Source organism: Salvelinus fontinalis, chromosome 1 (genome assembly GCF_029448725.1).
Source record: "Salvelinus fontinalis isolate EN_2023a chromosome 1, ASM2944872v1, whole genome shotgun sequence".
NCBI lineage: Eukaryota > Metazoa > Chordata > Actinopteri > Salmoniformes > Salmonidae > Salvelinus > Salvelinus fontinalis.
The window spans coordinates 49,383,974-49,409,188 of record NC_074665.1 but is presented as its reverse complement, the minus strand read 5'-3'; the positions used below and the strand labels follow the sequence as shown (position 1 = coordinate 49,409,188).

The following is a 25,215-nucleotide window of genomic DNA, read 5'->3' as shown; positions in this document are numbered from 1 at the left end:
ACCCCTGCACAGTCATTTGAAATTCTTAGATTAGGGCCTAATGAATTTATTTCAATTGATTGATTTCCTTATATGAACTGTACGTTAGTAAAAGTTTATATTGTTACATGTTGAGTTTATATTTTTGTTCAGTATGCATTGGCATCCATGTTTAATTTAGGTAGAGGGTAGCATCTAAAAACTGGATTTAGGCCTAATACAATTTTTCTTGTGCACTGCTTGGAACTGTCCACCAATTATAGATAGCCCCCTAGGGCTAGGGCCTTGGCTACCTTCTGACATGGGAAAGTCTGCTAAACATGTAGGCCTAGCCAGTCATTTTAGCGTAATACGGCAACGAGATCTAACGTTTTGGGCAAGGGATAGCTTCAGGATGGCAACTAAGGGATTTTGTTGGGACATTAAGTTGGCCTGGTACAAATCATTCCAATGTCCCAACAGAATCCGTAGTTGTGGTGGTCCTGAAGTTAGGCAACAGGCACATACATGGACTAAAAATCACATTAAACATGTCTTAGGCCTACACACTTAGAAAAGAGGGTTCCAAAGGGGTTCTTCAGTTGTCCCCATAGGAGAACCCTTTTTGGTTTCAGGTAGAACCCTTTTGGGGTCCATGTAGAGCCCTCTGTAGAACGTTTTCTAATTGGGCTCCACCTGCAACAAAAAAGGGTTAATCAAAGTGTTCTCCTATGGGGACAGCCGAATAAACCATTAAGCTTCTATATACACCTTTCCCCCCCCTAAGAGTGTATACACAAACCGGTCTGTAAGATGTCTAACCTTCTTCAGACTCTTCAGTCATCTCGCTTTCATGGCTAGACTACTCTGAATGTTGTGTTCTGTTGTCTTCTGTTCTTTCATTTCTTTAAAAAGTTTTTAAAAGCAGCGCGTGGGCCCACGCGGCCACATTCAATCAAGCGTGTTAGTTAACCACCGTGCACGTGAGTTACCGCCGCTGTCGCGTGAGCCCCCACAGTCCCACTGTATTTTATTTACCCGAGAAACACCACTGCACCAAACTCATTCAAGAAAAATGAATAGAAAAGAAAACAACATTAACCGCTATTCTCGGGTGTCAGGTCTGTTGTAGTGCTCTGCGGACTAAGTAAATGCCTTGAATGCAGTTGTGACAAGGATTCTCAGAACCAGAGGCGATCCAAGAACTTCACCTCATCTCACAACAGCAACGAGTCATCTGTAGAAGTGCTTATAAACAATGCCACATATCAGTGACTTATGAAGAGCATGTACAGAGCTTTTAATGACGAACAGACATTTTGCATCTTTACGACAAGCAAGTAGGTAGGGTACTCTCTGACGTCCGAGAATGATGATTGTCTCACACATCACACGCACGTATACTCTTGTTTATTTATCTTATCACACTTTTTTGATAAGTTTGAATAACTGCATCTGTTTGAACAATGGCATATGTGAAGATTGCATGGGAGAGAGACACTTTATTGTAGTGATGTAGTATTGAAGTGAGGTAGTATTTGGAAAAACAAGCAGAGTACAGCACATTTAGAAATAGAGAAGAATAAGAAAAAACATGTCGCAGATCACTGATAAGCTACTGGGATGTATTGTCTTGTCATTTTATTCTTTTTTAAATTTTTTACAAAAAGCTCTCCTTGGTGGGAGGAGTTAGGCGCAACAGCTGGCTCTCTTTACATACTTTTTCGCAGCGGAGACAGACACATCTCCCGAAGCAACAAAAAAAAAAGTCGGACGAATGAACAGCAGCAACAAATCTGATCTCGCCTCTCTTTAACACGGGACTTGTATATGATTTGCTTCAAAATACGTTAAGCAAACGACCAGAGAAGAAATCTACACATCTGGAAAATGTTCTGGGACATAACTTTTTCCGAATTTGGGAAAACTAGCTACAGATCTTGAACGATTTCCCAGAAAGGTGCAAAAGTATGATGGAAACTCCGTCTGCCCTTGCTCTCCTACTGTACGCTACCTTTATCCATACTTCTATGTTATTACGTTATAATGCAATAACCATAATACACGTGTTTCATTACAGATTCTTAATCAGTCCTGATGTTTGCTATGGAAGGCATGCCTGTTATGGACTGCCTGAAGGACTTCAATCACTGAAGTTGAAGAGGGAGAGAGAAGTGGATTTATCCCTTTTTTTCCTCTGGAGGCACAAGTACCTAGTGGACCACATAGACCAAAGTGATCAACATGTCTATTTGGGTGATCATACCCATCAGCCTACCTGTCTTCACCATCACTGGAATATGGGTTGTGTAAGTATAACCTAACTAATAAGTACAAGTGTTCTGTTTTTTTTTCTTCGGATCTCAACAACACAAGTATTTTATTGTGTGTTCTTGAAGAACCCCAGTCAGATTTCCCTATTGTGTTGTGAGTATATATAGAGGGTATGGTATGCTCTCCCAAGGTCTTCTAAAATGTGCATTGTACCAATTGTACCAAATTGTCACTTTTGATACAGTTACATTTCTGTAAGACTGAAACCTTAGTGATCTTCGGTCAAGTTGTCTGTAAAGTCAAAGGAAAAACATGTAACTACACGTGAGACTGTTTGAAAGACTGTGTTGAAAAAGCATGAACTTCATTGAGTTCAAGAAGCCTTAAGTTAAATTAAGTTAAGGTAAGCTTAAAAATAAGGTGATGGAAAGCCAAAATTTCTCTCTATGGCCATGGATTACTTGCTGATTGATATGCATCAAACATCTACATTCAAGCAAATCCTGTTGGGCCTCCCCATCCCTCTATTCAGCTAGTGTCTTAATTGCACTCCTGCCACAAAAGTGTTAATTACCCTTTACATTGAAACAACTGGCAATCAAGGCAGCCTGTATGGATGAAATGAGCTAGAAGAGCTGTTATTATGGGTTGATGTACCCTTTGGCATCTGTTTGTGGGTTGGATTGAGGTGGTCAGATGGTATCAGGTTCCTTTGGCTGTAATTTTAGAGATGGTTATTGCGAAATATTCATTGTGGATTTAGCAGGCCTCTTAAGAATCTATTTCCCTGTATATTACAAATGTAGTTTGTGAGAAAAGCCAATGGAAAAGCCAAGAAGATGGACAAAAAAGTGTGAGAGGAACAGTTGAGTTGGAGATTGAGTGGAATAGTAAGTAAGTAAAGGGGTAATAGGTTAAAGAAAGGGAGGTAAATAAATAAAAAGGTTGTGTACCGTCCCACGTGTTAGCGCCGGCTGTGTGTGACTGGTGTTCAGACGGAGGGGATGCCTGGGCTTGCTGTGATCACTGCTACAGTGGAATGCACTGCCTGAGGGCCAGAGCAGTAGAGACCCATACCTCATTTAACCTTTATTTTACCAGGTTAGTCTCATTGAGACTAGAAATCTCTTTTACAAGAGAGACCTCCTGAACATAATATTAGTTCCAGGGTAGTCTCAGAACAGTCATGAGTCAAGCACACCAAGGGCGGACTTGCCATCTGGCATTTTGGGCAAATGCCAGATGGGCTGGTCCATTTTTATCCCAGTGGGCCAGTGTAACTTGGATTTTGTGTGTGCAAAATGATCATTGTTTGGCTAATAATGGGGGCCTCAAGGGGGAAAAAATTGCCTGTGTGGGGGACTCAACAAAAAAAAATGGGCCAGTGTGTTAGAAATGCCATGGCTGATTTCTGGTCCCAATCCGCTCCCGAAGCAAGCTCTGGTAGAGAGACTAACCTAGTTCTAATCTAGAGGCTCTTTCTTGAATGTTCTCTTTTAATTGTACTGTACAGTAGTAACCCCAAATCTCACTTTATCTATCGCATTATTGCTTGATGTTATACAATAGTTTGGTATCACAAAGATAGTAGAACTCTACCTGTAAGATACTTCACCAGACCCGCTCTTCAACTAAACTGGAACTGATCCACTGCAGGACTGAGCTTTTCCTCTGCAGCAGCATCCCAGCTATGGTTGGCCTGCTGAACATTTGACGATGAACATGTATTTATATTTTGTATTGCCATTTTTTTATTGAAATGTAAGTTGAACTCACAATTCAGCACGTTGCTGACATTTGTGCAATGTTCTGTTGAAAAACACAGTAAAAAAAAAAAAAAAACATTCTCTCAGAAGAGATTTGTGCTGTGTAGCCTCACACACAGGAGTTGTCACACCTTAGTTGTCTACATAGAGAGCTTCTGAGATAGATAGGATATATTATGTTTGTCTGCTACCTTATCTTGCAAAGCCACCATGCTTGGGAAGATAATGTGTTTGGACATCTCCTCTCACCTGTCCGTCTTTCTTAAGATAAGAACTTGTTACCCTCGAAAAGTGCTGAGTGACTGGTTACACTTGATGGAATCCCCCCCAAAACATACAGACACAAACATCTACACCGCAGGCCATAGATACAATAGTTTTGAACAAATAAATATAAAATCTTGACAGAATGTCTTAGTTATTTTTCCCAGGGACCCAGTGGAGTATCAGGTTATACTTGTGAGGTGTGTGGCTTGGCCAGCGCTCTCTAGTGCTCCTTGAAATGAAAGAGTGTTTTTGTTGAGGTCATTAAACTCTGGGAATTTCACAGAAGCGCTAGATAACACAACTCTCTAGTTAACTGTTGACTTCAGGTCATTGCAAATGAGAGAGAGACTCTACAGTAAACCCCTGGATGAGGCCAAGGTCCACAGGCACACTAAATATAATGGACATTGCAACCCAGCCAAGTCAAGAATGTCACTTCTCAGATTTAGGATCAGATAACCCAAGCCCAAATCCTAACTGTAAGCATTGGAGGACAAATAATATCTGACCCTGTACCAGCAGTTAGGTGCAACTTCTATCAACTCAGAATTGGGGACTGTGTGTTGCACACTCTTAGAAAAAAAAGGTTCCGGTTATTCGGCTGTCACCATTAGATAACCCTTTTTGGTTCCAGGTAGTAACGTTTTTTTGGTTTCAGATTGAGTCCTTTTGGGTTCCATGGAAAACCCTCCGTGGAAAGGGTTCCTCATGGAACCCAAAAGGGTTCTTTCTACCTGGAACTTTTTAGTTTCTAGAGACTGTAGGACCTTTTTTTCTAAAAGTTCCAGCATAAAGGCTTCCTTGTATTCCAAAGAGTGCAGAGAGATCTCAGGTATGCAGGCTGCAATGAGTTTCCATGAGAAATGAGGCACACCCCTTTTTTCATACGCACTTTAGGTCGGTTACTGTTTATGACCACCCTCAACTCTCTCTCTCTCTCTCTCTCTCTCTCTCTCTCTCTCTCTCTCTCTCTCTCTCTCTCTCTCTCTCTCTCTATGTCCAGTGTGACAAGACATAGTACATTCTACTGTACCTTATGGAACCCCTGTATCGTGTGCGCTCGATTTTTCTTCACAACCATTTTCAAAAGCTTCCCTGTCTCCTGTCTGAGACTGCGATAGTAACCCTGCTTGGCAACCCCTGGCCAGGCTGTTTCCAGACCTGCTGTTTCATAGACACCTAACGCCTGCCTGTGGGTTTATGGGTCTACTACTGCCTTACGTAACCCAGAGACATACACTATAGTATGTTTAGCTTGGGCACAGCATGAGGCCTTTGTCAAAAAGGGTTGTGTATTTACTGTAGGAGAGATGTCTTCAGAGAAGGTCTTATAAAGATTTCATCTGAGTAGCTAAGTTAAGCACAACAGTCCCAAGTTTTCCTAACCAATTAAATAGGGAGCTATTACTGGTTAGGCCACATGGTCTCAGCCAATGAGTTGCATTCATTTTAGGTGTATAGAAAGAAGATGGTGCCCCCTCAGGTCTGACAGGATTTCTGTCAGAATTTCTGCTTTTCCTCAGAATGTCAAACCCCCCCCCTATATTTGTTTGCTCACCTAAGCAAAGGGGGATCGATAGGCATGACCTAAGCGTTACCACATTATCATCCCCTGCAATCAATAGATATTGAATAGAGGTTCTCAAACGGTATGGTGAAACTTTTAAACGTCTCTTCATGTTGTCGTGTCAGCATGTTTTTTGGGGGTGATCCTCTATGTGATCTCATCAGAACCCAGTGCTCCGTCAGTGTCAGTCTATTACGCAACTCTGTTTTGCGTACATGATATCTAGTGAGTGTGCATGAGAACACCGCGTGATCTGATCCTGATGTGTAGTGGTTGAAACCCAATGTTCTCTCTTCAGTAGCCTATTTTCAACCGTCAGATAAGAGACTGCTGCCCTGAGGGCTGAACTCTCTGGAGTCGTGGTCGTGTTGTGTTTGGAGCCGGTTAGCGGGTTGACAGATAACCTTCAGAGAAAGAGGAATGCATAGGGCAGACCCAGTTTGCTACAGTCAAAGGATGTCCACATGACATGTACAATTAGACCACTGGCCATGGAGGTGGCTGTGCACTAACTCGTGTGGACATCTTTTGACTGCAGCAAACAGGGTCTGGAAACTTGAAACTATGACCCTTATTAATATGGTAAGTGACAAAGGCATCGGAACCACCAGCTGATGAGTCGGCAGAACTGTTGTGGGGTTCATAGCGTTGGGATGTAGCTATTGCATGAAACAAAGATGAACATCTAGTTATGTAGTAAGGGTGGTGCAATACACTCCTAGAATTTTTCCCAGCTAGTGGGAAGCCAGGCTGCGACTCTTTGCTATTTTACTCGTTCTGAGCACTCTAACTTGTATCTTGTTGTTCTATTGACTATGTAACACTTTGATAAAACCGTGTCTCTATTTTATTTTCAGATATGCCATGGCCCTCTACAACCAGCATGTCTGCCCCGTGGATAACTGGTACTGCACTTTATAATCAACCTTCTGATGTTAATGTTGACTCACCCATAATCAGTGTCGTTATCTATAGCAGAAAGGGGAAAGGGGGATACCTAGTCAGTTATACAACTGAATGCATTCAACTGAAATGTATGAACTCACCACATGTCATAATCCATAACAAAGAGAACTGATACTCTTTCAGTTTATGTCATTTTTTGGGGATCAGAGATAGCGAAGGATCCCAGTGGGCACACCACGTCATTTCAACATGGATAATTGGGTAATATTTGGTTGAGACGTTGATCAATGAGATTAAAACCTATTCACCCACTCAAAGGAAAAAGTCTGTGGAATTTCCATCCAATGTGTTATCACCATCCAATGTGTTATCGCTTTCAACCATCTAAAAGCACAACCAAATTTCAATAAATATATAAAAATGTGATTTTTGGTTGTCACCCGAATGTCTAATCAACCATTTAAAAGCACAGCAAAGTTCAAATGGGAATACATGGTCAGATATTTTGTTTATTTGGTTGAATTGGAGACGTGAATCCAACATATAATTTGTGAACACGTTAATAGGCTATTTATTGTATGATAAAAGTGATATTGAAGTGTTTGGTTGTCAACGCAACCAAATATCAACATTTGAAGGAGATGTGTCTTCTGATTGGATAGTTCCATCTGCCACTGACTTTAATTCCATTTTGTCTACAAATGTATAATTGATATGCTGGATTCACGTCTCCATTTCAACCAAACATCTAAGTTAAAGAATAGGACTATATCAAACTTTTAAATGCACTTTCAATCAAGTTTGATTTGATTTAGTCCTATTCTTGAACTTTTATTATTTTTGGTTGAGATGGAGATGTGAATCTAACATATAAATGATTAATTTGTAGACAAACTGGAATTAAAACCAGACTCAGTGGCACAGATGGAACTGCAGAAGCAAGCAGAAGATCCTGCTTCAAATTGTTGATATTTGGTTGCGTTGACAACCAAAAAGAATTCAATATCACTAAATGTCATTACATTTAAAATCAACTAGAGCTTTAAACTCTAGGCCTACGTATTGTCTATTTCCTGGGTCGAATTGAAACAATAGTTGTTGATGACTTTGTAAATGCTATATAGGCGTAAATAGCATAATTTATGATATGAGTGATAAAGTATGGTCACATTTCATTTGTTCTGTTAAACCTACCCTTTGAAATCAACAGTGAATCTATTTACTTTTTAAGTGGAGACCTCTCAACAATCATTCTCACGATAGCACAATGTTAATAGTATGTGACAAATATCATACAGTAGCTAAGCAGGGCTGGGCTTGGTTTAAACCTGGGATGGGAGACCATAAGGAGGTGCCTATTTGTATTTTTTCTGATAGTGTAAATGACGTTGAAGATCAGACGTTGTTTTAGGTTTGTCTATGTTGAAATTTGGTTACCATTATGACATAATCCTGTGGTTGAAATGTCACCCTCAAAACACTCACATAACAACAGTTGATGACTTTTTTTCAAATGCAATGTATTTTCGATATAGATTCCACGTCGCAATACGTTGACAATTTACGTTGAAACAATGTTGATTCAATCAGTTTGTGCCTAGTGGGATAACGGTTCCCCTAACCTTAACTGTTGTGTAGTCACTGATTTGGTTTGTTATTGACAATGTATTTATTTGTAAAGGTGATAACCCCAGAAAAGGTATTGTTGTTATCCTCGTAGGCTTGTTGGGTATGATGTTACGGCATAGTTTGTATCTACATGGATAAACATCACACGAGGTACATGGTGTGTTTAGCAGGTCCTAAACACACAATGAATCAAATCAACATCAAATTGTATTTGTCACATGCGCCGAATAAAACGGGTGTAGACTTCACCATGAAATGCTAGCTTACGACCCCTTCCCGACGATGCAGAGTTAAAAATGAATAATTAAATAAAACTAAAAATAGTAACATTAGAGGAATAAAATACACAAGAATGGCGTTATATACCGGAAGTACCAGTACAAGATCAATGTGCAGGGGGACGAGATATTTGTGGTAGATACAGTTGAATTCGGAAGTTTACATACAACTTAGACAAATACATTTAAACTCAGTTTTTCACAATTCCTGACATTTAATCCCAGTAAATATTCCCTGTCTTAGGTCAGTTAGGATCACCACTTTATTTTAAGAATGTGAAATGTCAGAATAATAGTTGAGAGAATGATTTATTTCAGCTTTGATTTCTTTCATCACATTCCCAGTGGGTCAGACGTTTACATACACATAATTAGTATTTGGTAGCATTGCCTTTAAATTGTTTAACTTGAGTCAAACGTTTCAGGTAGCCTTCCACAAGCTTCCCACAGTAAGTTGGGTGAATTTTGGCCCATTCCTCCTGACAGAGCTGGGGGTAACTGAGTCAGGTTTGTAGGCCTCCTTGCTCGTACACACTTTTTCAGTTCTGACCACACATTTTCTATAGGATTGAGGTCAGGGCTTTGTGATGGCCACTCTAATACCTTGACTTTGTTGTTCTTAAGCCATTTTGCCACAACTTTGGAAGTATGCTTGGGGTCATTGTCCATTTGGAAGACTCATTTGCGACCAAGTTTTAACTTCCTGACTGATGTCTTGAGATGTTGCTTCAATATATCCACATCATTTTCCTACCTCATGATGTCATCTATTTTGTGAAGTGCACCAGTCCCTCCTGCAGCAAAGCACCCCCACAACAATGTGCTGCCACCCCTGTGCTTCACGGTTGGGATGGTGTTCTACGGCTTGCAAGCCTCCCCCTTTTTCCTCCGCCGTGTTTTATGTGTGCATATGTAGTGAATGTGTGTGGGTTTGTGTGGGAGTGTCAGTGTAGTGTGTGTGAGTGAGTGAGTGAGTGTGTATATAGTGTGTATATAATCTTGTGAGTGTGCATAGAGTCAGTGCAAGATAAGGTCAGTGCAGATAGTCTGGTTAACCATTTAATTAACTATTTAGCAGTCTTATGGCTTGGGGGTAGAAGCTGTCTCGGAGAGAGAGCCGTCTTGGTCTGAGAGCCGATGCGCCGGTATTGTTTTTCTGGACGGTAGCAGAGTGAACAGTTTATGACTGGGGTGGCAGGAGTCTTTCGCAATTTTTCTGGCTTTCCTCTGACACTGCTTGATCTAGAGTTCCTGGATTGCAGGGAGTGCTTTGTGGTCGAGGACAGTGCAATACCAAACGGTGATGCAGTACTGTAAGTCAAGATGCTCTTGATGTTGCAGCTGTAGAACTTTTGAGGATCTGAGGGCCCATGACAAATCTTTTCAGCCTCTTAGGGAGGAAGAAGCGCTGTTGTGTCCGCTTCACGACTGTGCATGTGTGTGGACAAGATATAATTGCACTGGAGTTCGATGGCTGCCATTTTACGAGCTCCTGACCAATTGTGCTATTTTGTGTGTTTTTTAGTGCTGTTTTTAACTTTTTTTGTAGATAATGTTTCCGCCATCTTTTCCTATGAGCGAAAAGAGCGTCTGGACATCAGAACAGTGATAACTCACGTCGAACTGGACAAGGATTTTTTCTTTAATGAGTTGGACATGAAGGATATACTGCTCTTCCCGGACCAGGCCCAAATCCCCATAATTCGTATGAAGAGGAGACGCCATTACAGAGGTCGAAGAGCTGGATGCCTGGCGAGACTGCGTAGGCGAGTGGTTAATCTGCCTTTACCCTCTGTTCTACAGGCGAAGGTGCAATCACTGGAGAATAAACTGGATGAGCTCCGTTCAAGATTATCCTATCAAAGGGACATTCAAAACTGTAATATCATATGTTTCACCAAGTCATGGCTGAACAAGGACATGAATAATATACAGTTAGCTGGGTTTTCCGTGCCTTCGGCAAGACAGAACAGCAGCCTCTGGTAAGATCGTAGGCGGTGGTGTGCGATCTTTGTTAACAATAACTGGCACACAATCTTTAATATTAAGGCTTTGCTTGCCTGAGTTAGTGTACCTCCTGATAAGCTGTAGACCATACTATTTACCAAGAGAGTTTTCATCTATATTCTTCGTAGAGGTCTATTTATCACCACAACCAGATGCTGGCACTAAGACCGCACTCAACGAGCTGTATAAGACCATAAGCAAACAAGAAGATGCTCATCTAGAAATGTCGCTCTTAGTAGCCGGAGACTTTAATGCAGGAAAACTGAAATCCGTTTTACCTCATTTCAACAACAAAAAAATCTAGATCACCTTTACTCCCCACAGAGACACGTACAAAGCTCTCTCTCGCCCTCCATTTGGCAAATCTCACAACAACTCTATCCTCTTGATTCCTGCTTACAAGCGAAAACTCAAACAGGAAGTACCAATGACGGGCTCAATACGGAAGTGGTCCGTTGAAGCAGATGCTAAGCTACTGTTTCGCTAGCACAGACTGGAATATGTTCCGGGATTCCTCCAATGGCATTGAGGAGTATACCCCATCAGTCACCGGCTTCATAAATATGTGCATCGACGACAACGTCCTGTGTGTTCTCGCTCTCGGGACAATGGTGGTGAACTTGAAACATGTTGGGATTACAGACTGGGCAAGGATATACATTTTAGTCTAGACACATGCCAGTTGATCTGTGCCTGCTTTGAGAATGCGCCCTGGTATTCCATCTTACCCGGCGGCCTTGCGAGTGTGAACCTGTTTGAACGTTTTACTCACATCGGCCATGGAGAGCGAGAACACACAGTCATCTGGACCAACAGGGGCTTTCACGCAAGAGTCAGTGTTGTATTCCTCGAAGCGAGCTTAAAAGGCATTTGGCTCATTGAGGGGTTCTTCATCACTGGGAATCTCATGTCTGGGTTTCCCTTTGTAATCTGTTGACGTCTGCAAGCCCCGCCCCATACGTGAGCGTTGAAGCAGGTTTAATAGGATTCCACCTTCTTCCTATATTGTCCTTTTGCTTGTTTGATGTCTCGTTGGAGGTCATAGCGGGCTTTCTTGTATGCATCCATATCCGTGTCTCGTTCCAAGCATGGATATTGCCTGTAATCCATGGTTTTTGGTTGGTATATGTTCGATGAAGCCTGTGACTGATGTGGTAAACTCCTCAATGTTATTGGATGAATCCCGGAACACATTCCAGTCTGTACTAGCAAAACAGTCTTGTAGCCTTGCGTCTGCTTCATCGGAAGCAGGAGTATAGAGTCGTGGTCATATTAGCCGAAGGGAGAACGAGGAAGGGCCTGTGTTTCTGTGTGTAGAATTAAGTAAACTAGAGTTTTAGCGCCCCTAGTGACGCAGGAGATGTGATGATAAAGTGAGGTAGAATGTTTTTAAGTCTCCCCATGGGGACACAGGGGACAATTATGTTATTTAGGCCTCACATGGATTTTACCTAGAAAGTGCCAAACACAGTTGTAGACTTGCACTCAAGAAAATCAGAAGCAATTTCAGTAATTCTATAATCTTTATCAAAACCCCAACATTCCCGCTGATGTCCGTGCTTTAAATGTCAAACCAGCAAACTGATTTTGAACGGTTATGAACCAGCTCTTCAGACTGTGAGCTAGAGTGATAATATGAACTGCAAAAGGGAGAGAGAAACTGTACCTTCTCAACAAGTCTGCTTATTCAACATTAATTCGGGAGAAATTTTATAATTTATGGCTGGCTCGTTTCATAGTCCATATTTTCTCAGCCTACATCAACAAGGCCCCCTCTAGACTTCCTGAGCCTGACTGCCTTATTCAAACATAGGGAGGCATGAGAGAAACGGGGTGAGGGAGAAATGGAGAGAGGAGGGAGATGGAGACAAATTTGGAGAACGTAGAGAGCAATAATATGGGAGAGGGGAGAAACGGGAGCACGTGGAGAGAGAGAGAGAGGAGTAATGGGTTAATTATGGGAAAGCAGGGATGGGAAGCAACCTTTTGGGGAAAGGCAACAGCATGCAAATTCTTTTAGGAGTGGGAGAATTGCTTCTGTGGTATGTGTGAAGTAAACAGGGATTAAACATGCCTGGGTGCTACATTCATTCCAAGCTTTTCCCACAAGCAGCAGACCTGGCCAAGCAAAAACAAACAACTATTTCAAACCCGTACCTGCACTATACCTGCACATTTGACTGTAAGGAGCATTCTACTGACACTCCTTCAACAGGGAATTCAAATCAAAGTTCATTGGTCGGTACACAGTTTAGTGGATGTTATAGCGGGTGCGGTGAAATGCTTAAGTTGCTAGTTCTTAACAATCCAGGAAAATGCCAAACAAGTACACAAATAATCACTTTAAAATGTGTTTGATGCATAAATATTCTAGAAATCATACAAGATAAAGTGTACTCTCTGATCAGTAGACAGACACATGCAATACAACAGTACTTGCGTCAGTACCTGCGTCAATGTTCTTCAAAGCACCCACCAACAAATACAGTCAACCATCAAGTGGGAAATTTAACCTATAGGCTTAACTATTTTGAGTTAAATTTGTACCATCATTTGGGCATAATGATAGCCCTTATGTGTGGATCGGTTGTGTGGTTCGATGCTGAGACATTAACATAGTTGTCACGCCTGCTCCCGCTCCCGCTGCCCATTATTACGCACACCTGTCATCATCGTTACGTGCACCAATGCGTCTTTGGACTCACCTGGGCTCCATTACTTTGTTGATTTCCCTTCCTATATCTGTCTGTTCCTTGGTTTGATCCCCGTGTCAGCATTATTGTCGTTATGTTTCCCCTGTCCAGACGCTGTCCTTGTTTGTTTCTTGTCGGTTATTTATTAAATGTTCACTCCCTGTACTTGCTTCTCGTCTTCCAGCGTCTGTCCTCACAGAATGCTGACACCAATATTGAAGCATCAGGGAGTTTTTTGTTTTTGTTGGTGACGTCGGGTCCGGGTGCCTCTGCCGAAGGAACTGGAGGTGCCTCAGCTGGCTCGTCGGGCTTCCACGCCTTAGCTGGCTCGAGAGGTTTCCTTGCCTCGATTGGCTCGGCAGGCTCCCATCCCACACCATGCCTCAGCTGGCTCGTCGGGCTCCCACGCCTCAGCCGGCTCGGCAGGCTCCCATCCCACACCATGCCTCAGCTGGCTCGTCGGGCTCCCACGCCTCAGCCGGCTCGGCAGGCTCCCATCCCACGTCATGCCTCAGCCGGCTTGTCAGGCTTCCATGTCTCAGCCGGCTCGTCAGGCTCCCACGCCTCAGCCAGCCCGTCAGGCTCGATCAGGTGGGACGCCGGGTGGCGGGGATCCTGTCACGGGTGCTCACGCAAGACTGCCCATCATTACGCGCACCAGCGCATCTTTGGACTCACCTGGACTCCATGACTTTATTGATTGCCCTTACTATATCTGTCTGTTCCTCGGTTTGATCCTTGTGTCAGCATTATTGTCATTATGTTTCCCCTGTCCAGACGCTGTCCTTATTTGTTTCTTGTCAGTTATTTATTAAATGTTTACTCCCTGTACTTGCTTCTTGTCTCCCAGTGTCTATCCTCACAATAGTGTTATGCGAGATGTGTTTGCTTTAGTAGTGGTGGATGTTCGGTGGGGACGCATTCTGATCAAGACTTTGCGTGTGTCGAAGCATAACTAATAGGTGACTTTATGAACTCATCTCACCTCACAAAGGTCACAGTTCATTCAGGATATCCACCTGTCTTAGGTGGATTATGCAATAATTCCATCTGCAAATATGCCTTAATAAGGAATACAATTCCCTCAGAAAAGTTATCCACTGGGCACAGACGTCAGTTCAACGTCTAGTTTTGATTTACATTTGGTTGAGTTGTCAACTAACATGAATTCAATGTGAAATCTCCCCAAAAATGACCCTGTCATTGGATTCAGGTAAACATTTGGGTGAAAAAAGACCAAATTCCCTTACGTTGATTACTTTTTGCAAATCCAATCAGTTTTCCATGTTGATGCAACTTCATCAAATGTTATTATTTTGTTGAAATGACATGGAAACAACGTTGATTCACCTAGTTTTTGCCCAGTGGGTAAAGTATGTTCCATTTGACAGCAAAAGTGTAAAGTAAAGGTCAATGTTATTTTGTTTTCATCCAGGCTGTATAATCAGTCGTGTGAGGAGAAGCTGTCTCTACAGAGGGGTCCTGAGCTGTGCTGTACCCTGGACAATGTCCCACTCATCAGGTCAGTACCATATTACATTGTCTGTACCATGCTGTACTTTACTGTTTCATTCATATTTACCTCCGCACACTAACAGAAGCCTACACTGCATATGTACACAGTACCAGTAAACAACTATGCAACAACAACTAACAACTATATATATATATATATACAATTTGCCCTGTGAGCTGCATGTTGTTTGGTTGAGGTTGAGGTCATCCAATGTGTTAAACGAATTATCAATGCATCTGCCATTTACCATTACAGAAAGCAAGCGCACGGTGTACATGAAGTGAATGTACATAACAGGCAGCAAGGAGAGCAAGGTCTTCATGGCCCGTGGTTGCTGTCATTAAAGATCTCCTGTTGTCTTTTTTCATCTTTCATTTCTTTCACCTTTCTGATTTCCTTCTTAAGTAGCCTGGGTTTCACTAGTCTGGCTAACACCTTACTCTCAAAGTCCTCCTGACTTCAGAGTCTGGGATGGCTATTTGATGTTGTCGGCACAAAGCGTCAATGATGAAGGGGGCTGTGCTTTTACTAGTTTGCTCTCTGCGTCTTCCTCACTCAAACACGCACAGCGAAACACAGCCCTCGAGCACCGCCCCCCTTCCGTTACAACTGTTCGATTTTTAAATTCAAACAACGAGAGGTCGAAAATATTTGAGAGAGCCAATCAAACCTGTCTCACAATTTCTGAGTGAATATTGAATTAACAAACGGCCTCCTTTCCAGACCAGTGTGTTCACAGCTCTCCCTACGCCGTGAATCACGTGGGTCGCGTCTGCCAGGCTAAGTTTTCACCCCCTTCATCTACAGAATAACAGGAATATGTCTACACAACACACAGCTTGTCCTTGGCTGTGTGTGTGTGTGTGTGTGTGTGTGTGTGTGTGTGTGTGTGTGTGTGTGTGTGTGTGTGTGTGTGTGTGTGTGTGTGTGTGTGTGTGTGTGTGTGTGTGTGTGTGTGTGTGTGTGTGAGAGAGAGAGAGAGAGAGAACGAGATATGCACAAACTGACTGGCCTGGCACTGGCAGGAAGTGAAACATTTTGTTTTGTTTAGTGGAACGTCACAATGGTGACAAGACAAATGTCCACAAGAAGTGTTATGCTTGATGTCGACTAGTCACTTTGTATGTGTGATCTTTTATGAAGGCTTTAGTCTGTGGGTGGGTGACTGGGTTTCTGTGCACTGGCCACTGTTCTGTACTGTGAAATATTTTTACCTGTGTGTGGGAAAGTGAAATATTGTTTTTCCCATGTTCAGATTCTCTCAATGATCTACACATGCTCCTTGATCCATGTATGTTTTCCTCAGTAACCTCTCATAGTCTCCTTCCCCTCATCTGCACGGATCTGAAAACACAGGATAGGGGAATGCAACGCGGGGGACACCTACGGGGACTTTTACATATACAGTTAAAGTCGGAAGTTTACATACACTTAGGTTGTAGTCATTAAAACTCGTTTTTCAACCACTCCACAAATTTCTTGTTAACAAACTATAGTTTTGGCAAGTCGGTTAGGACATCTACTTTGTGCATGACACAAGTAATTTTTCCAACAATTGTTCACTTATAATTCACTGTATCACAATTCCAGTGGGTCAGAAGTTTACATACACTAAGTTGACTGTGCCTTTAAACAGCTTAGAAAATTCCAGAAAATGATGTCATGGCTTTAGAAGCTTCTGATAGGCTAACTGACATAATGTGAGTCAATTGGAGGTGTACTTGTGGATGTATTTCAAGGCCTACCTTCAAACTCAGTGCCTCTTTGCTTGACATCATGAGAAAATCTAAAGAAATCAGCCAAGACCTCAGAAAAATTATTGTAGACCTCCACAAGTCTGGTTCATCCTTGGGAGCAATTTCCAAATGCCTGAAGGTACCACGTTCATTTGTACAAACAATAGTACACAAGTTTAAACACCCTCTGACCACGCAGCCGTCACACCGCTCAGGAAGGAGACGCGTTCTGTCTCCTAGAGATGAACGTACTTTGGTGTGAAAAGTGCAAATCAATCCCAGAACAACAGCAAAGGACGTTGTGAAGATACTGGAGGAAACAGGTACAAAAGTATCTATATCCACAGTAAAAGGAGTCCTATATCGACATAACCTGAAAGGCCGCTCATCAAGGAAGAAGCCACTGCTCCAAAACCGCCATAAAAAAGCCAGACTACGGTTTGCAACTGCACATGGGGACAAAGATGGTACTTTCTGGAGAAATGTCCTCTGGTCTGATGAAACGAAAATAGAACTGATTGGCCATAATGACCATTGTTATATTTGGAGGAAAAAGGGGGAGTGTCACGACTTCCGCCGAAGTCGGTCTCTCTCCTTGTTCGGGCGGCGTTCGGCGGTCGACGTCACCGGCCTTCTAGCCATTGCCGATCCACTTTTTATTTTCCATTTGTTTTGTTTTTGTCTTACACACCTGGTTTCAATTCCCCAATAACTTGTTCATTATTTTACCCTCTGTTGCCCCATGTTTGTTTGTGAGTAATTGTTTATTGTATTGCGGTCCGTATTGTGTGTCCTTGTATTTAAATTACGTGTATTGTGTTTATATTGAGTAAATTTCTTTCTTTACTCATATCTGCTGTCCTGCGCCTGACTCATCTCACCAGCTACACACAGAAGCATTACAGGGAGGCTTGCAAGCCGAAGAACACCATCCCAACCGTGAAGCACAGGGGTGGCAGCATCATCTTGTGGGGGTGCTTTGCTGCAGGAGGGACTGGTGCACTTCACAAAATAGATGGCATCATGAGGTAGGAAAATGATGTGGATATAATGAAGCAACATCTCAAGACATCAGTCAGGAAGTTAAATCTTGGTCGCAAATGGGTCTTCCAAATGAACAATGACCCCAAGCATACTTCCAAAGTTGTGGCAAAATGGCAACAGGCAAAAAGGACAACAAAGTCAAGGTATTGGAGTGGCCATCACAAAGCCCTGACCTCAATCCTATAGAAAATTTGCGGGCAGAACTGAAATAGTGTGTGCGCGCAAGGAGGCCTACAAATCTGACTCAGTTACACCAGCTTTGTCAGGAGGAATGGGCCAAAATTCACCCAACTTATTGTGGGAAGCTTGTGGAAGGCTACCCAAAACGTTTGACCCAGTTAAACAATTTAAAGGCAATGCTACCAAATACTAATTGAGTGTATGTAAACTTCTGACCCACTGGGAATGTGATGAAAGAAATAAAAGCATTCTCTCTACTATTATTCTGACATTTCACATTCTTAAAATAAAGTAGTGATCTTAACTGACCTAAGACAGGGAATTTTTACTCTGATGAAATGTCAGGAATTGTGAAAAACTGAGTTTAAATGTATTTTTGCTAAGGTGTATGTAAACTTCCGACTTCAACTGTAAGTCCAGACTACGGAAAGAAGAGAAGGAACGAGTTTGAGAGTTTGATTTGATTCATTAGGATCCTCATTAGCCGAAGCCAATGGCGACAGCTAGTCTTACAGGGGTCCGACACATAACGAAAAAGACATTACAGACTAAAGACTTTAAAATGTACAAAAACATTAACGTGTGTGTGTGTGTGTGTGTGTGTGTGTGTGTGTGTGTGTGTGTGTGTGTGTGTGTGTGTGTGTGTGTGTGTATCTATCAGTTACACATACGTGTCAGTACATACACACCACAAGTAGGTCACATGGGGGAGAGGCGTTGTGTTCACCTGCGGCTTTGTTGCATGGAAGGGTGCCACAGAAGGAGCGAGGAATCAGTTGTCGTACTGAGAGTACTGAAATGCAGCCAATATTTCCAGCTGTGTGGTCGAGCTTGGCTTCCAAAGAATCTGCTCACCATGTTACCCATCTACATGAGGTCGGTCTGTTGCCTCTGCCAAGGGAAACATGGCCGGGTCTATTTCAGTACCACAGAGTTCAGACACTAACTGATCCCTCCCTCCCTTTGTTTTCATTGCAGTAAGTGTGGCACCCTTCCCCCTGAGAGTTGCTTCTTCAGCCTCATCTGCAGTACCGGATCCTTCATGGGTATGTACCGATGAAACTCATGTTTCTTTTGAATAGGAAGAGTGATGCATAGGTCTATTATCAGCTTGCGGTGTCATCATTGTTAATGCACTGACGGCGCTGAGGCCAGAAAAAATGATTTGTATGGCAGCAAATGGTTAGAGTTTGGATTACGATGCAGATCGATGACAACTCTGTTAGCTATCCACACACTCATAGTCATACACAGTACACTGTACTTAACTGTCAGGGATGTCTGTAGTTCTGTAATCCTCTTTCACTGTAAAAGTAAAATAGTTTGTCTCGTTGGGCATCCCTAAATGTAGGTTGTTAAAGCTAGATAGTTTGTGTTTATGTATCGATATGTAGGCTACATGTGCCTTTTGAAAACAAATTGATGTCGTTCTGTCCTTGAGATGTTCTTGTCTATTTATCTTCTGTGTTACGTCATGTTTCATGTTTTGTGTGGACTCCAGGAAGAGTAGCTGCTGCTTTTGCAACAGCTAATGGGGATCCTAATAAAATATCAAAAATAGCAAAAGCTACTGGTTGATGTTTTTCCAGCTGTGGCTGGGAATCTAACAAGGTCTCTGTTCCACAAACAGAAGTCTATGCCCCCCCATGTCCCCCCCCCACCCCTTTTACTCCACCCCCTGAAAGGAGATCCTTCTGTGTGTGTCCCCCACTCCGACGCCACATGAACTAACCGCAGCAGCCCGATCATGGGCAATTACAGCAGTGCTGTTTCTCTGCCAAAACCTCTTGAAACCAGCTATTTTGGTTGTTTTGTTTGTGCTTCAAAGCCAATCATGGACGCAGAGTGTCTTGGCTTTTTGGAATATTCAACCTCAGAAACCTTAACTGTCAAGGAATTTTCCCTATAAAGACTGCATTGGGGACCTAAAAAACCTATGATTAGCATATACCCTGTTCAAATGGTCTCTTTTCAGATTGATTTATGTGCCAAAATGTTTACCAAAGGGCATACAGTATGAACATGGATATATCATATATCTGGATCCATTACAGTGTATGTACAGTATCATGTATCATTTGTACTGTCGATCCATACAAAAAGAGTTTCTCCCCTTACCAGTTTGAAGTTAGAACAAAGTTAGAATGGACAGGTTTTGAAGTGATTATTACATAACAGTCTTATCAAACAGTGAATTTAATACCCCCCGCGGTTCAGTTTGTTTGAACGGGGCTCTCATGTCGGGGAGCGGTTAGAGGCACTGCTTGGGGGTTGAATGCAGCACAAAGTGCTAGCGATCACGTACTCAAACACGTGAACAAAGCACACCACCAAAAGCCACAAAGGGATGGTTCGTTTTTGTTTGAGCACACACACTGTGAGAGTGTTTACTTAAACTCTGACGCGTGGTGTGGAGTTGCGATGAGAAGAATGGTAACGTTTGAAACCCCGGCCACAAACCAGATCCCTCACTGTGTCCTAACAAGTGAATTTGCCAAAGAATCACTAGCAAACAGGGATTTTTATCGCATTATCTGCTGTATTATCACTGTATTGACGACACGCACGTCTAAACACTCGCTTGGTGGTGAGATGGACACCAGATGTGAACTCTACCTATTTCCATCCAATGGATTTTTGCGAGAACAGTTTGCTGCTCTTGGAAGTGCTGTACAGCTGCAGCGAAGCCTTCACCGGCCAGTTTGGTACAGAGCCATTAGGAATCTGCACACAACGCGGTTTCCAGTTCTTAACAACTCGGCAGAGACGGCACATCTTGGCATAGTGTTATGCACATTCTATCTGCTTTTCCATCTTGCAACTCAATATCCAAGAGTGTACTACTCCCTACTCTGCAAGAGGTACATGTAGAGTGTTGTTTGTTGTTGCTTCCATGCTCTAGCAGATTTGATAGTGAGCCGTCACCAGGTGAGTGGTTCTGTCTGCTTGATAGATAGGTGAAAATGAAAATGTTTGTTTTGTTTCTTCTCCCTCCCTCAGTGATTTTGATAGGGCTGCTGCGGTATGCCCACGTCATAGAGAAGCACCAGAACTGTGTCCTTAACACGGCCGGCCTCTCCACTTGCTGGATCTGTGCTGCAGGACTCATTATGGTGGGCAACTTCCAGGTAAGAACAGAACTGACGTCATTCCCACAGTGGAGCGTCTCTGTCACTGAGTGGCTCTTGTGAAGTGTTGGATGAAGGTGGAATGTTAGAGGCCTGTTTTCAGGTTTGACCACTGTATAGGCTGTGTAGGCTACTGGTGTGGTCGATAGTAACGAGATGCAACTCCACATTTCTTAACTAAGGCAGCAAGTCCATTGTTTGTATGATTGCATAAGATTTCACTACAGTATTACATAAATTTAAAATAACTGATCACTATCTTAGCCTGTGGGATTTTCACTACATCCGGGCATTGTAAATCACAATGACTTTATTGAAGCCGTGCTAGTTGTTTGATGTTCCCAGTAAGTCCCCCAAAACAGGGAAATTGTCCTCTCTGGGTGCTCTGTAGTCTGTAGAAAACATTCCACTTTGACAGCTAGCTAATCCAAGTGCAGGTTGCAAGGCCCATCTTTCTGGTGCGAAGCGCACCACTAAATTATTCCCCTTCAAGTTGTGATTTACTGATTGTAGAATGACAGAGCGGAGGGGAAAATAAATGTTCCTCCTACCAAGTATCTTCCAAATATTTAAAGACAGTGCCTTCAGAAAGTATTCAGACCCCTTGACTTTTTCCACATTTTTTTTGCCCACTTAAACCAGATGACAAAGCGAAAACAGGTTTTTAGAATTTTTTGCAAATTATTATAAATAAAAAACAGAAATACCTTATTTACTTAAGTATTCAGAACCTTTGCTATGAGACTCGAAATTGAGCCAGAGATGTTTCTACAACTTAATTGGAATCCACCTGTGGTAAATTAAATTGATTGGAATTGATTTTGAAAGGCACACACCTGTCTATCAAAGGTCCCACAATTGACAGTGCATGTCAGAGCAAAAACCAAGCCATGAGGTTGAAGGAATTGTCCTTAGAGCTCAGGATTGTGTCGAGGCACAGATCTGGGAAAGGGTTTCAAAAAATGTCTGCAGCATTGAAGGTTCCCAAGAACGCAGTGGCCTCCATCATTCCTAAATGGAAGAAGTTTGGAACCACCAAGACTTTCTAGAGCTGGCTGCCCAGCCAAACTGAGCAATCGGGGGAGAAGGGCCTTGGTCATGGAGGTGACCAAGAACCCGATGGTCACTCCGACAGAGCTCCAGAGTTCCTCTGTGGAGATGGAAGAACCTTCCAGAAGGACAGCCATCTCTGCAGCACTCCATCAATAAGGCTTTTATGGTAGAGTGGCCAGACGGAAGCCACTCCTCAGTAAAGGGCACATGACAGCCCACTTGGAGTTTGCCAAAAGGCACCCAAAGGACTCTCAGACCATGAGAAACAAGATTCTCTGGTCTGTTGAAACCAAGATTGGCCAGATGCCAAGGTTCAAGTCTGGAGGAAACCTGGCACCATCCCTACGTTGAAGCATGGTGGTGGCAGCATCATGCTCTGGGGATGTTTTTCAGCGGCAGGGACTGGGAGACTAGTCAGGATCGAGGCAAAGATGAATGGAGCGAAGTACAGAGAGATCCTTGATGAAAACCTGCTCCAGAGCGCTCAAGACCTGGAAGGTTACCCTTCCAACAGGACAACGACCCTAAGCACACAGCCAAGACAACGCAGGAGTTGTTTCGGGACAAGTCTCTGAATGTCCTTGAGTGGCCCAGCCAGAGCCTGGTCTTGAACCCGATCAAACATCTCTAGAGAGACCTGAAAATAGATGTGCAGCGACACGCCCCATACAACCTGACAGAGCTTGAGAGGATCTGCAGAGAAGAATGGGAGAAACTCCCCAAATACAGGTGTGCCAAGCTTGTAGTGTCATACCCAAAAAGACTCAATGCTATTATCGCTGCCTAAGGTGCTTCAACAAAGTACTGAGGAAAGGGTCTGAATACTTAAGTAAATGTCATATTTCAGTTTTTTTATATATATATATATAAATTAGCAAACTTTTCTAAAATTCTGGTTTTGCTATGTTATTATGTGTTATTGTGTGTAGATTGATGAGGGATTATTTTATTTTTTTAAATCAATTTTAGAATAAGGCTGTAACGTAACAATTTGTGGGAAAAGTCAAGGGGTCTCAATACTTTCCGAAGACACTGTATACGCTAGATGACTGAGAGGGGCACTGTTTTGAAGCCACTGTACCTCAATCTTGGCACTCCTCCACTAATGTAAAAAATATAATATTCTATTACAGACACCTTAATGCATACTTTTAATTTATATTATGTGAGCTAAGTTCTAATGTTACTGTCCCCACTAAAACAAAAAAATACTTAAACTTATAATTTTGTCCTAAAGCATTTCATTGAAATAATGTGGAATTCCATTCATTCCTATTCATGGTTTGCACCTCCATCACTCTGCCACTTCATTGCCCTTATAAAGACGCTGCTGCCATATTGATGCTTTACTTTACTATTTATATTTTTGACAACTTTTACTTTTACTTCACTACATTCCTAAAGAAAATGATGTACTTTTTACTCCATACATTTTCCCTGACACCCAAAAATACTCGTTACATTTTCGTATGCTTAGCAGGACAGAAAGTGGTCAAATTCGCACAAGAGAACATCCCTACTGCCTCTGATCTGGCGGCCTCCTTAAACACAAATGCTTTGTTTTTAAACGATGTCTGAGTGTTGGATTGTGACCCTGGCTATCCATAAATAAATATAACAAGAACATTGTGCCGTCTGGTTTGCTTAATACTGTATAAGGAATTTTTCATTGTTCACACTTTTACTTTTACTTTTGATAGTTAAGTATATTTAAAACCAAATACGTTTAGACTTTTATTCAAGTAGTATTTTACTGGGTGACTTACTTTTACTTGAGTCATTTTCTACTAAGGTATTTACTTTTACTCAAGTATGAGAATGTAGTACTTTTCCACCACTGATCCCTAATACCTGCAGCTCTGTGAACTCTGGGTAGTCCACAGCCTGGCTGTGGGTGCGGTCTCGTTCAGTAACACATTGTCCTGATGTGTTCTTTCAACGCATCTGATCTCAATCTCCCCCACAGGCAATCATCTCTTTGTAGGCCTTCCAAAGACATCCCTCCTGATCATTTTTAGGCAGGCCTCTAGAAAGGCCTTTGGTAAGGTCTTGCAAACAGGAGGTTTTGGCAAGCTGCTGCGTTCCTACACTCAGTAGGCTTCTGAAGGTCAATCTCAGGACTTGGGCTCTTGTGATGGGAGGGAGCTGTCCTTATTCTGCCCAGAGGAAGAGGACCATCCCTTGGAAAAATAGGTCCATTCCACGTGGCTAGGGCAACCAAACACGGGAGCATATATTGCAGTGAATATAGTCTTCTGGAGTTTTCTTGCTCCTCAAACTACTGGCCAATAGCCAGACAGTGTACACTACTGTACCTTATTTTAAGCCACAATGTCTGCCTTTTGTGGCCATGAAGTAATACAGACATTCTGAATGCAGATTTAGATAGGAGAGTTTATTTTGATCACAATCACACTCTGTTCCCAGGGTTCTGAGGTTTTGTACATGTGCCGAATGCGATGGATAGAAGAGTGACTGGTCGACAGTGTTCGGGATTTCCTTATTTGAGCTGTTCTTGCCATAATATCGACTTGGTCTTTTACCAAATAGGGCTATTTTCTGTATACCAACCCTGGCTCAAACACATTAAGAAGGAAAGAAATTCCACAAAATAACTTTTAACAAGGTACACCTATTAGTTTAAATGTATTCCAGGTGACCTCATGAAGATGGTTGAGAGAATGCCAAGAGTGTGCAAAGCTGTCATCAAGGCAAAGGGTGGCTACTTGGAAGACACTAAATTATAAAATATATTTTGATTTGTTTAACTTTTTTGGGGTTACTACATGATTCTGTATGTGTTATTTCATAGTTTTGATGTCTTCACTATTATTCTACAATGTAGAAAATAGTAAAAATAAATAATTATTTGATATTAAGATAAAAACAGCTACATTGGACCTTTAAGTGACAGTATTTTTGTGTGGGCATGTGCAGACAGGTCAGCAATGACAGCTCTCAAAAAAACTTGTTTGTGAAATCAACACCTTTTCACCACACTTGGGGTGTATTCAGCTGGTCAGTCTTTGTCATGAAAGGAGCGGGTGTTCTTAATATTTTGTATATTCAGTGTCATTTATATGCCCCTACGACTCCAGTTTGGACAATTGCTGTTCCAATTGTTGCGCAATTACTACAGAGTTATACATGTGTCTGTATGTGTGTGTATCGGGTGTGTTGATGGCGTAACAGGGAAATCCACGTGTGCTTACA

At 42.3% G+C, this 25,215-nt stretch overlaps 1 protein-coding gene across 4 annotated transcripts in view; it reads left to right on the top strand.

The window, feature by feature from the left end:
- The first annotated feature begins 1,647 nt into the window (after window positions 1–1,647).
- LOC129856974 (transmembrane protein 150A-like) overlaps window positions 1,648–25,215 on the top strand; it is a 28,953-nt gene continuing 5,385 nt past the window's right edge. The window contains exons 1-6 of one of the 4 annotated variants that reach the window (XM_055924798.1): window positions 1,648–1,918; window positions 2,039–2,267; window positions 6,690–6,737; window positions 14,781–14,867; window positions 18,800–18,867; window positions 20,822–20,949. In XM_055924798.1, coding sequence (XP_055780773.1) covers window positions 2,203–2,267; window positions 6,690–6,737; window positions 14,781–14,867; window positions 18,800–18,867; window positions 20,822–20,949 — 396 coding nt within the window. In that variant the 5' untranslated portion in view covers window positions 1,648–1,918; window positions 2,039–2,202. Of the gene's footprint in view, window positions 1,927–2,038; window positions 2,268–6,111; window positions 6,415–6,689; window positions 6,738–14,779; window positions 14,868–18,482; window positions 18,698–18,799; window positions 18,868–20,821; window positions 20,950–25,215 lie in introns of those variants that run through there. The other 3 variants (XM_055924804.1, XM_055924821.1, XM_055924814.1) reach the window with 3 other exon arrangements.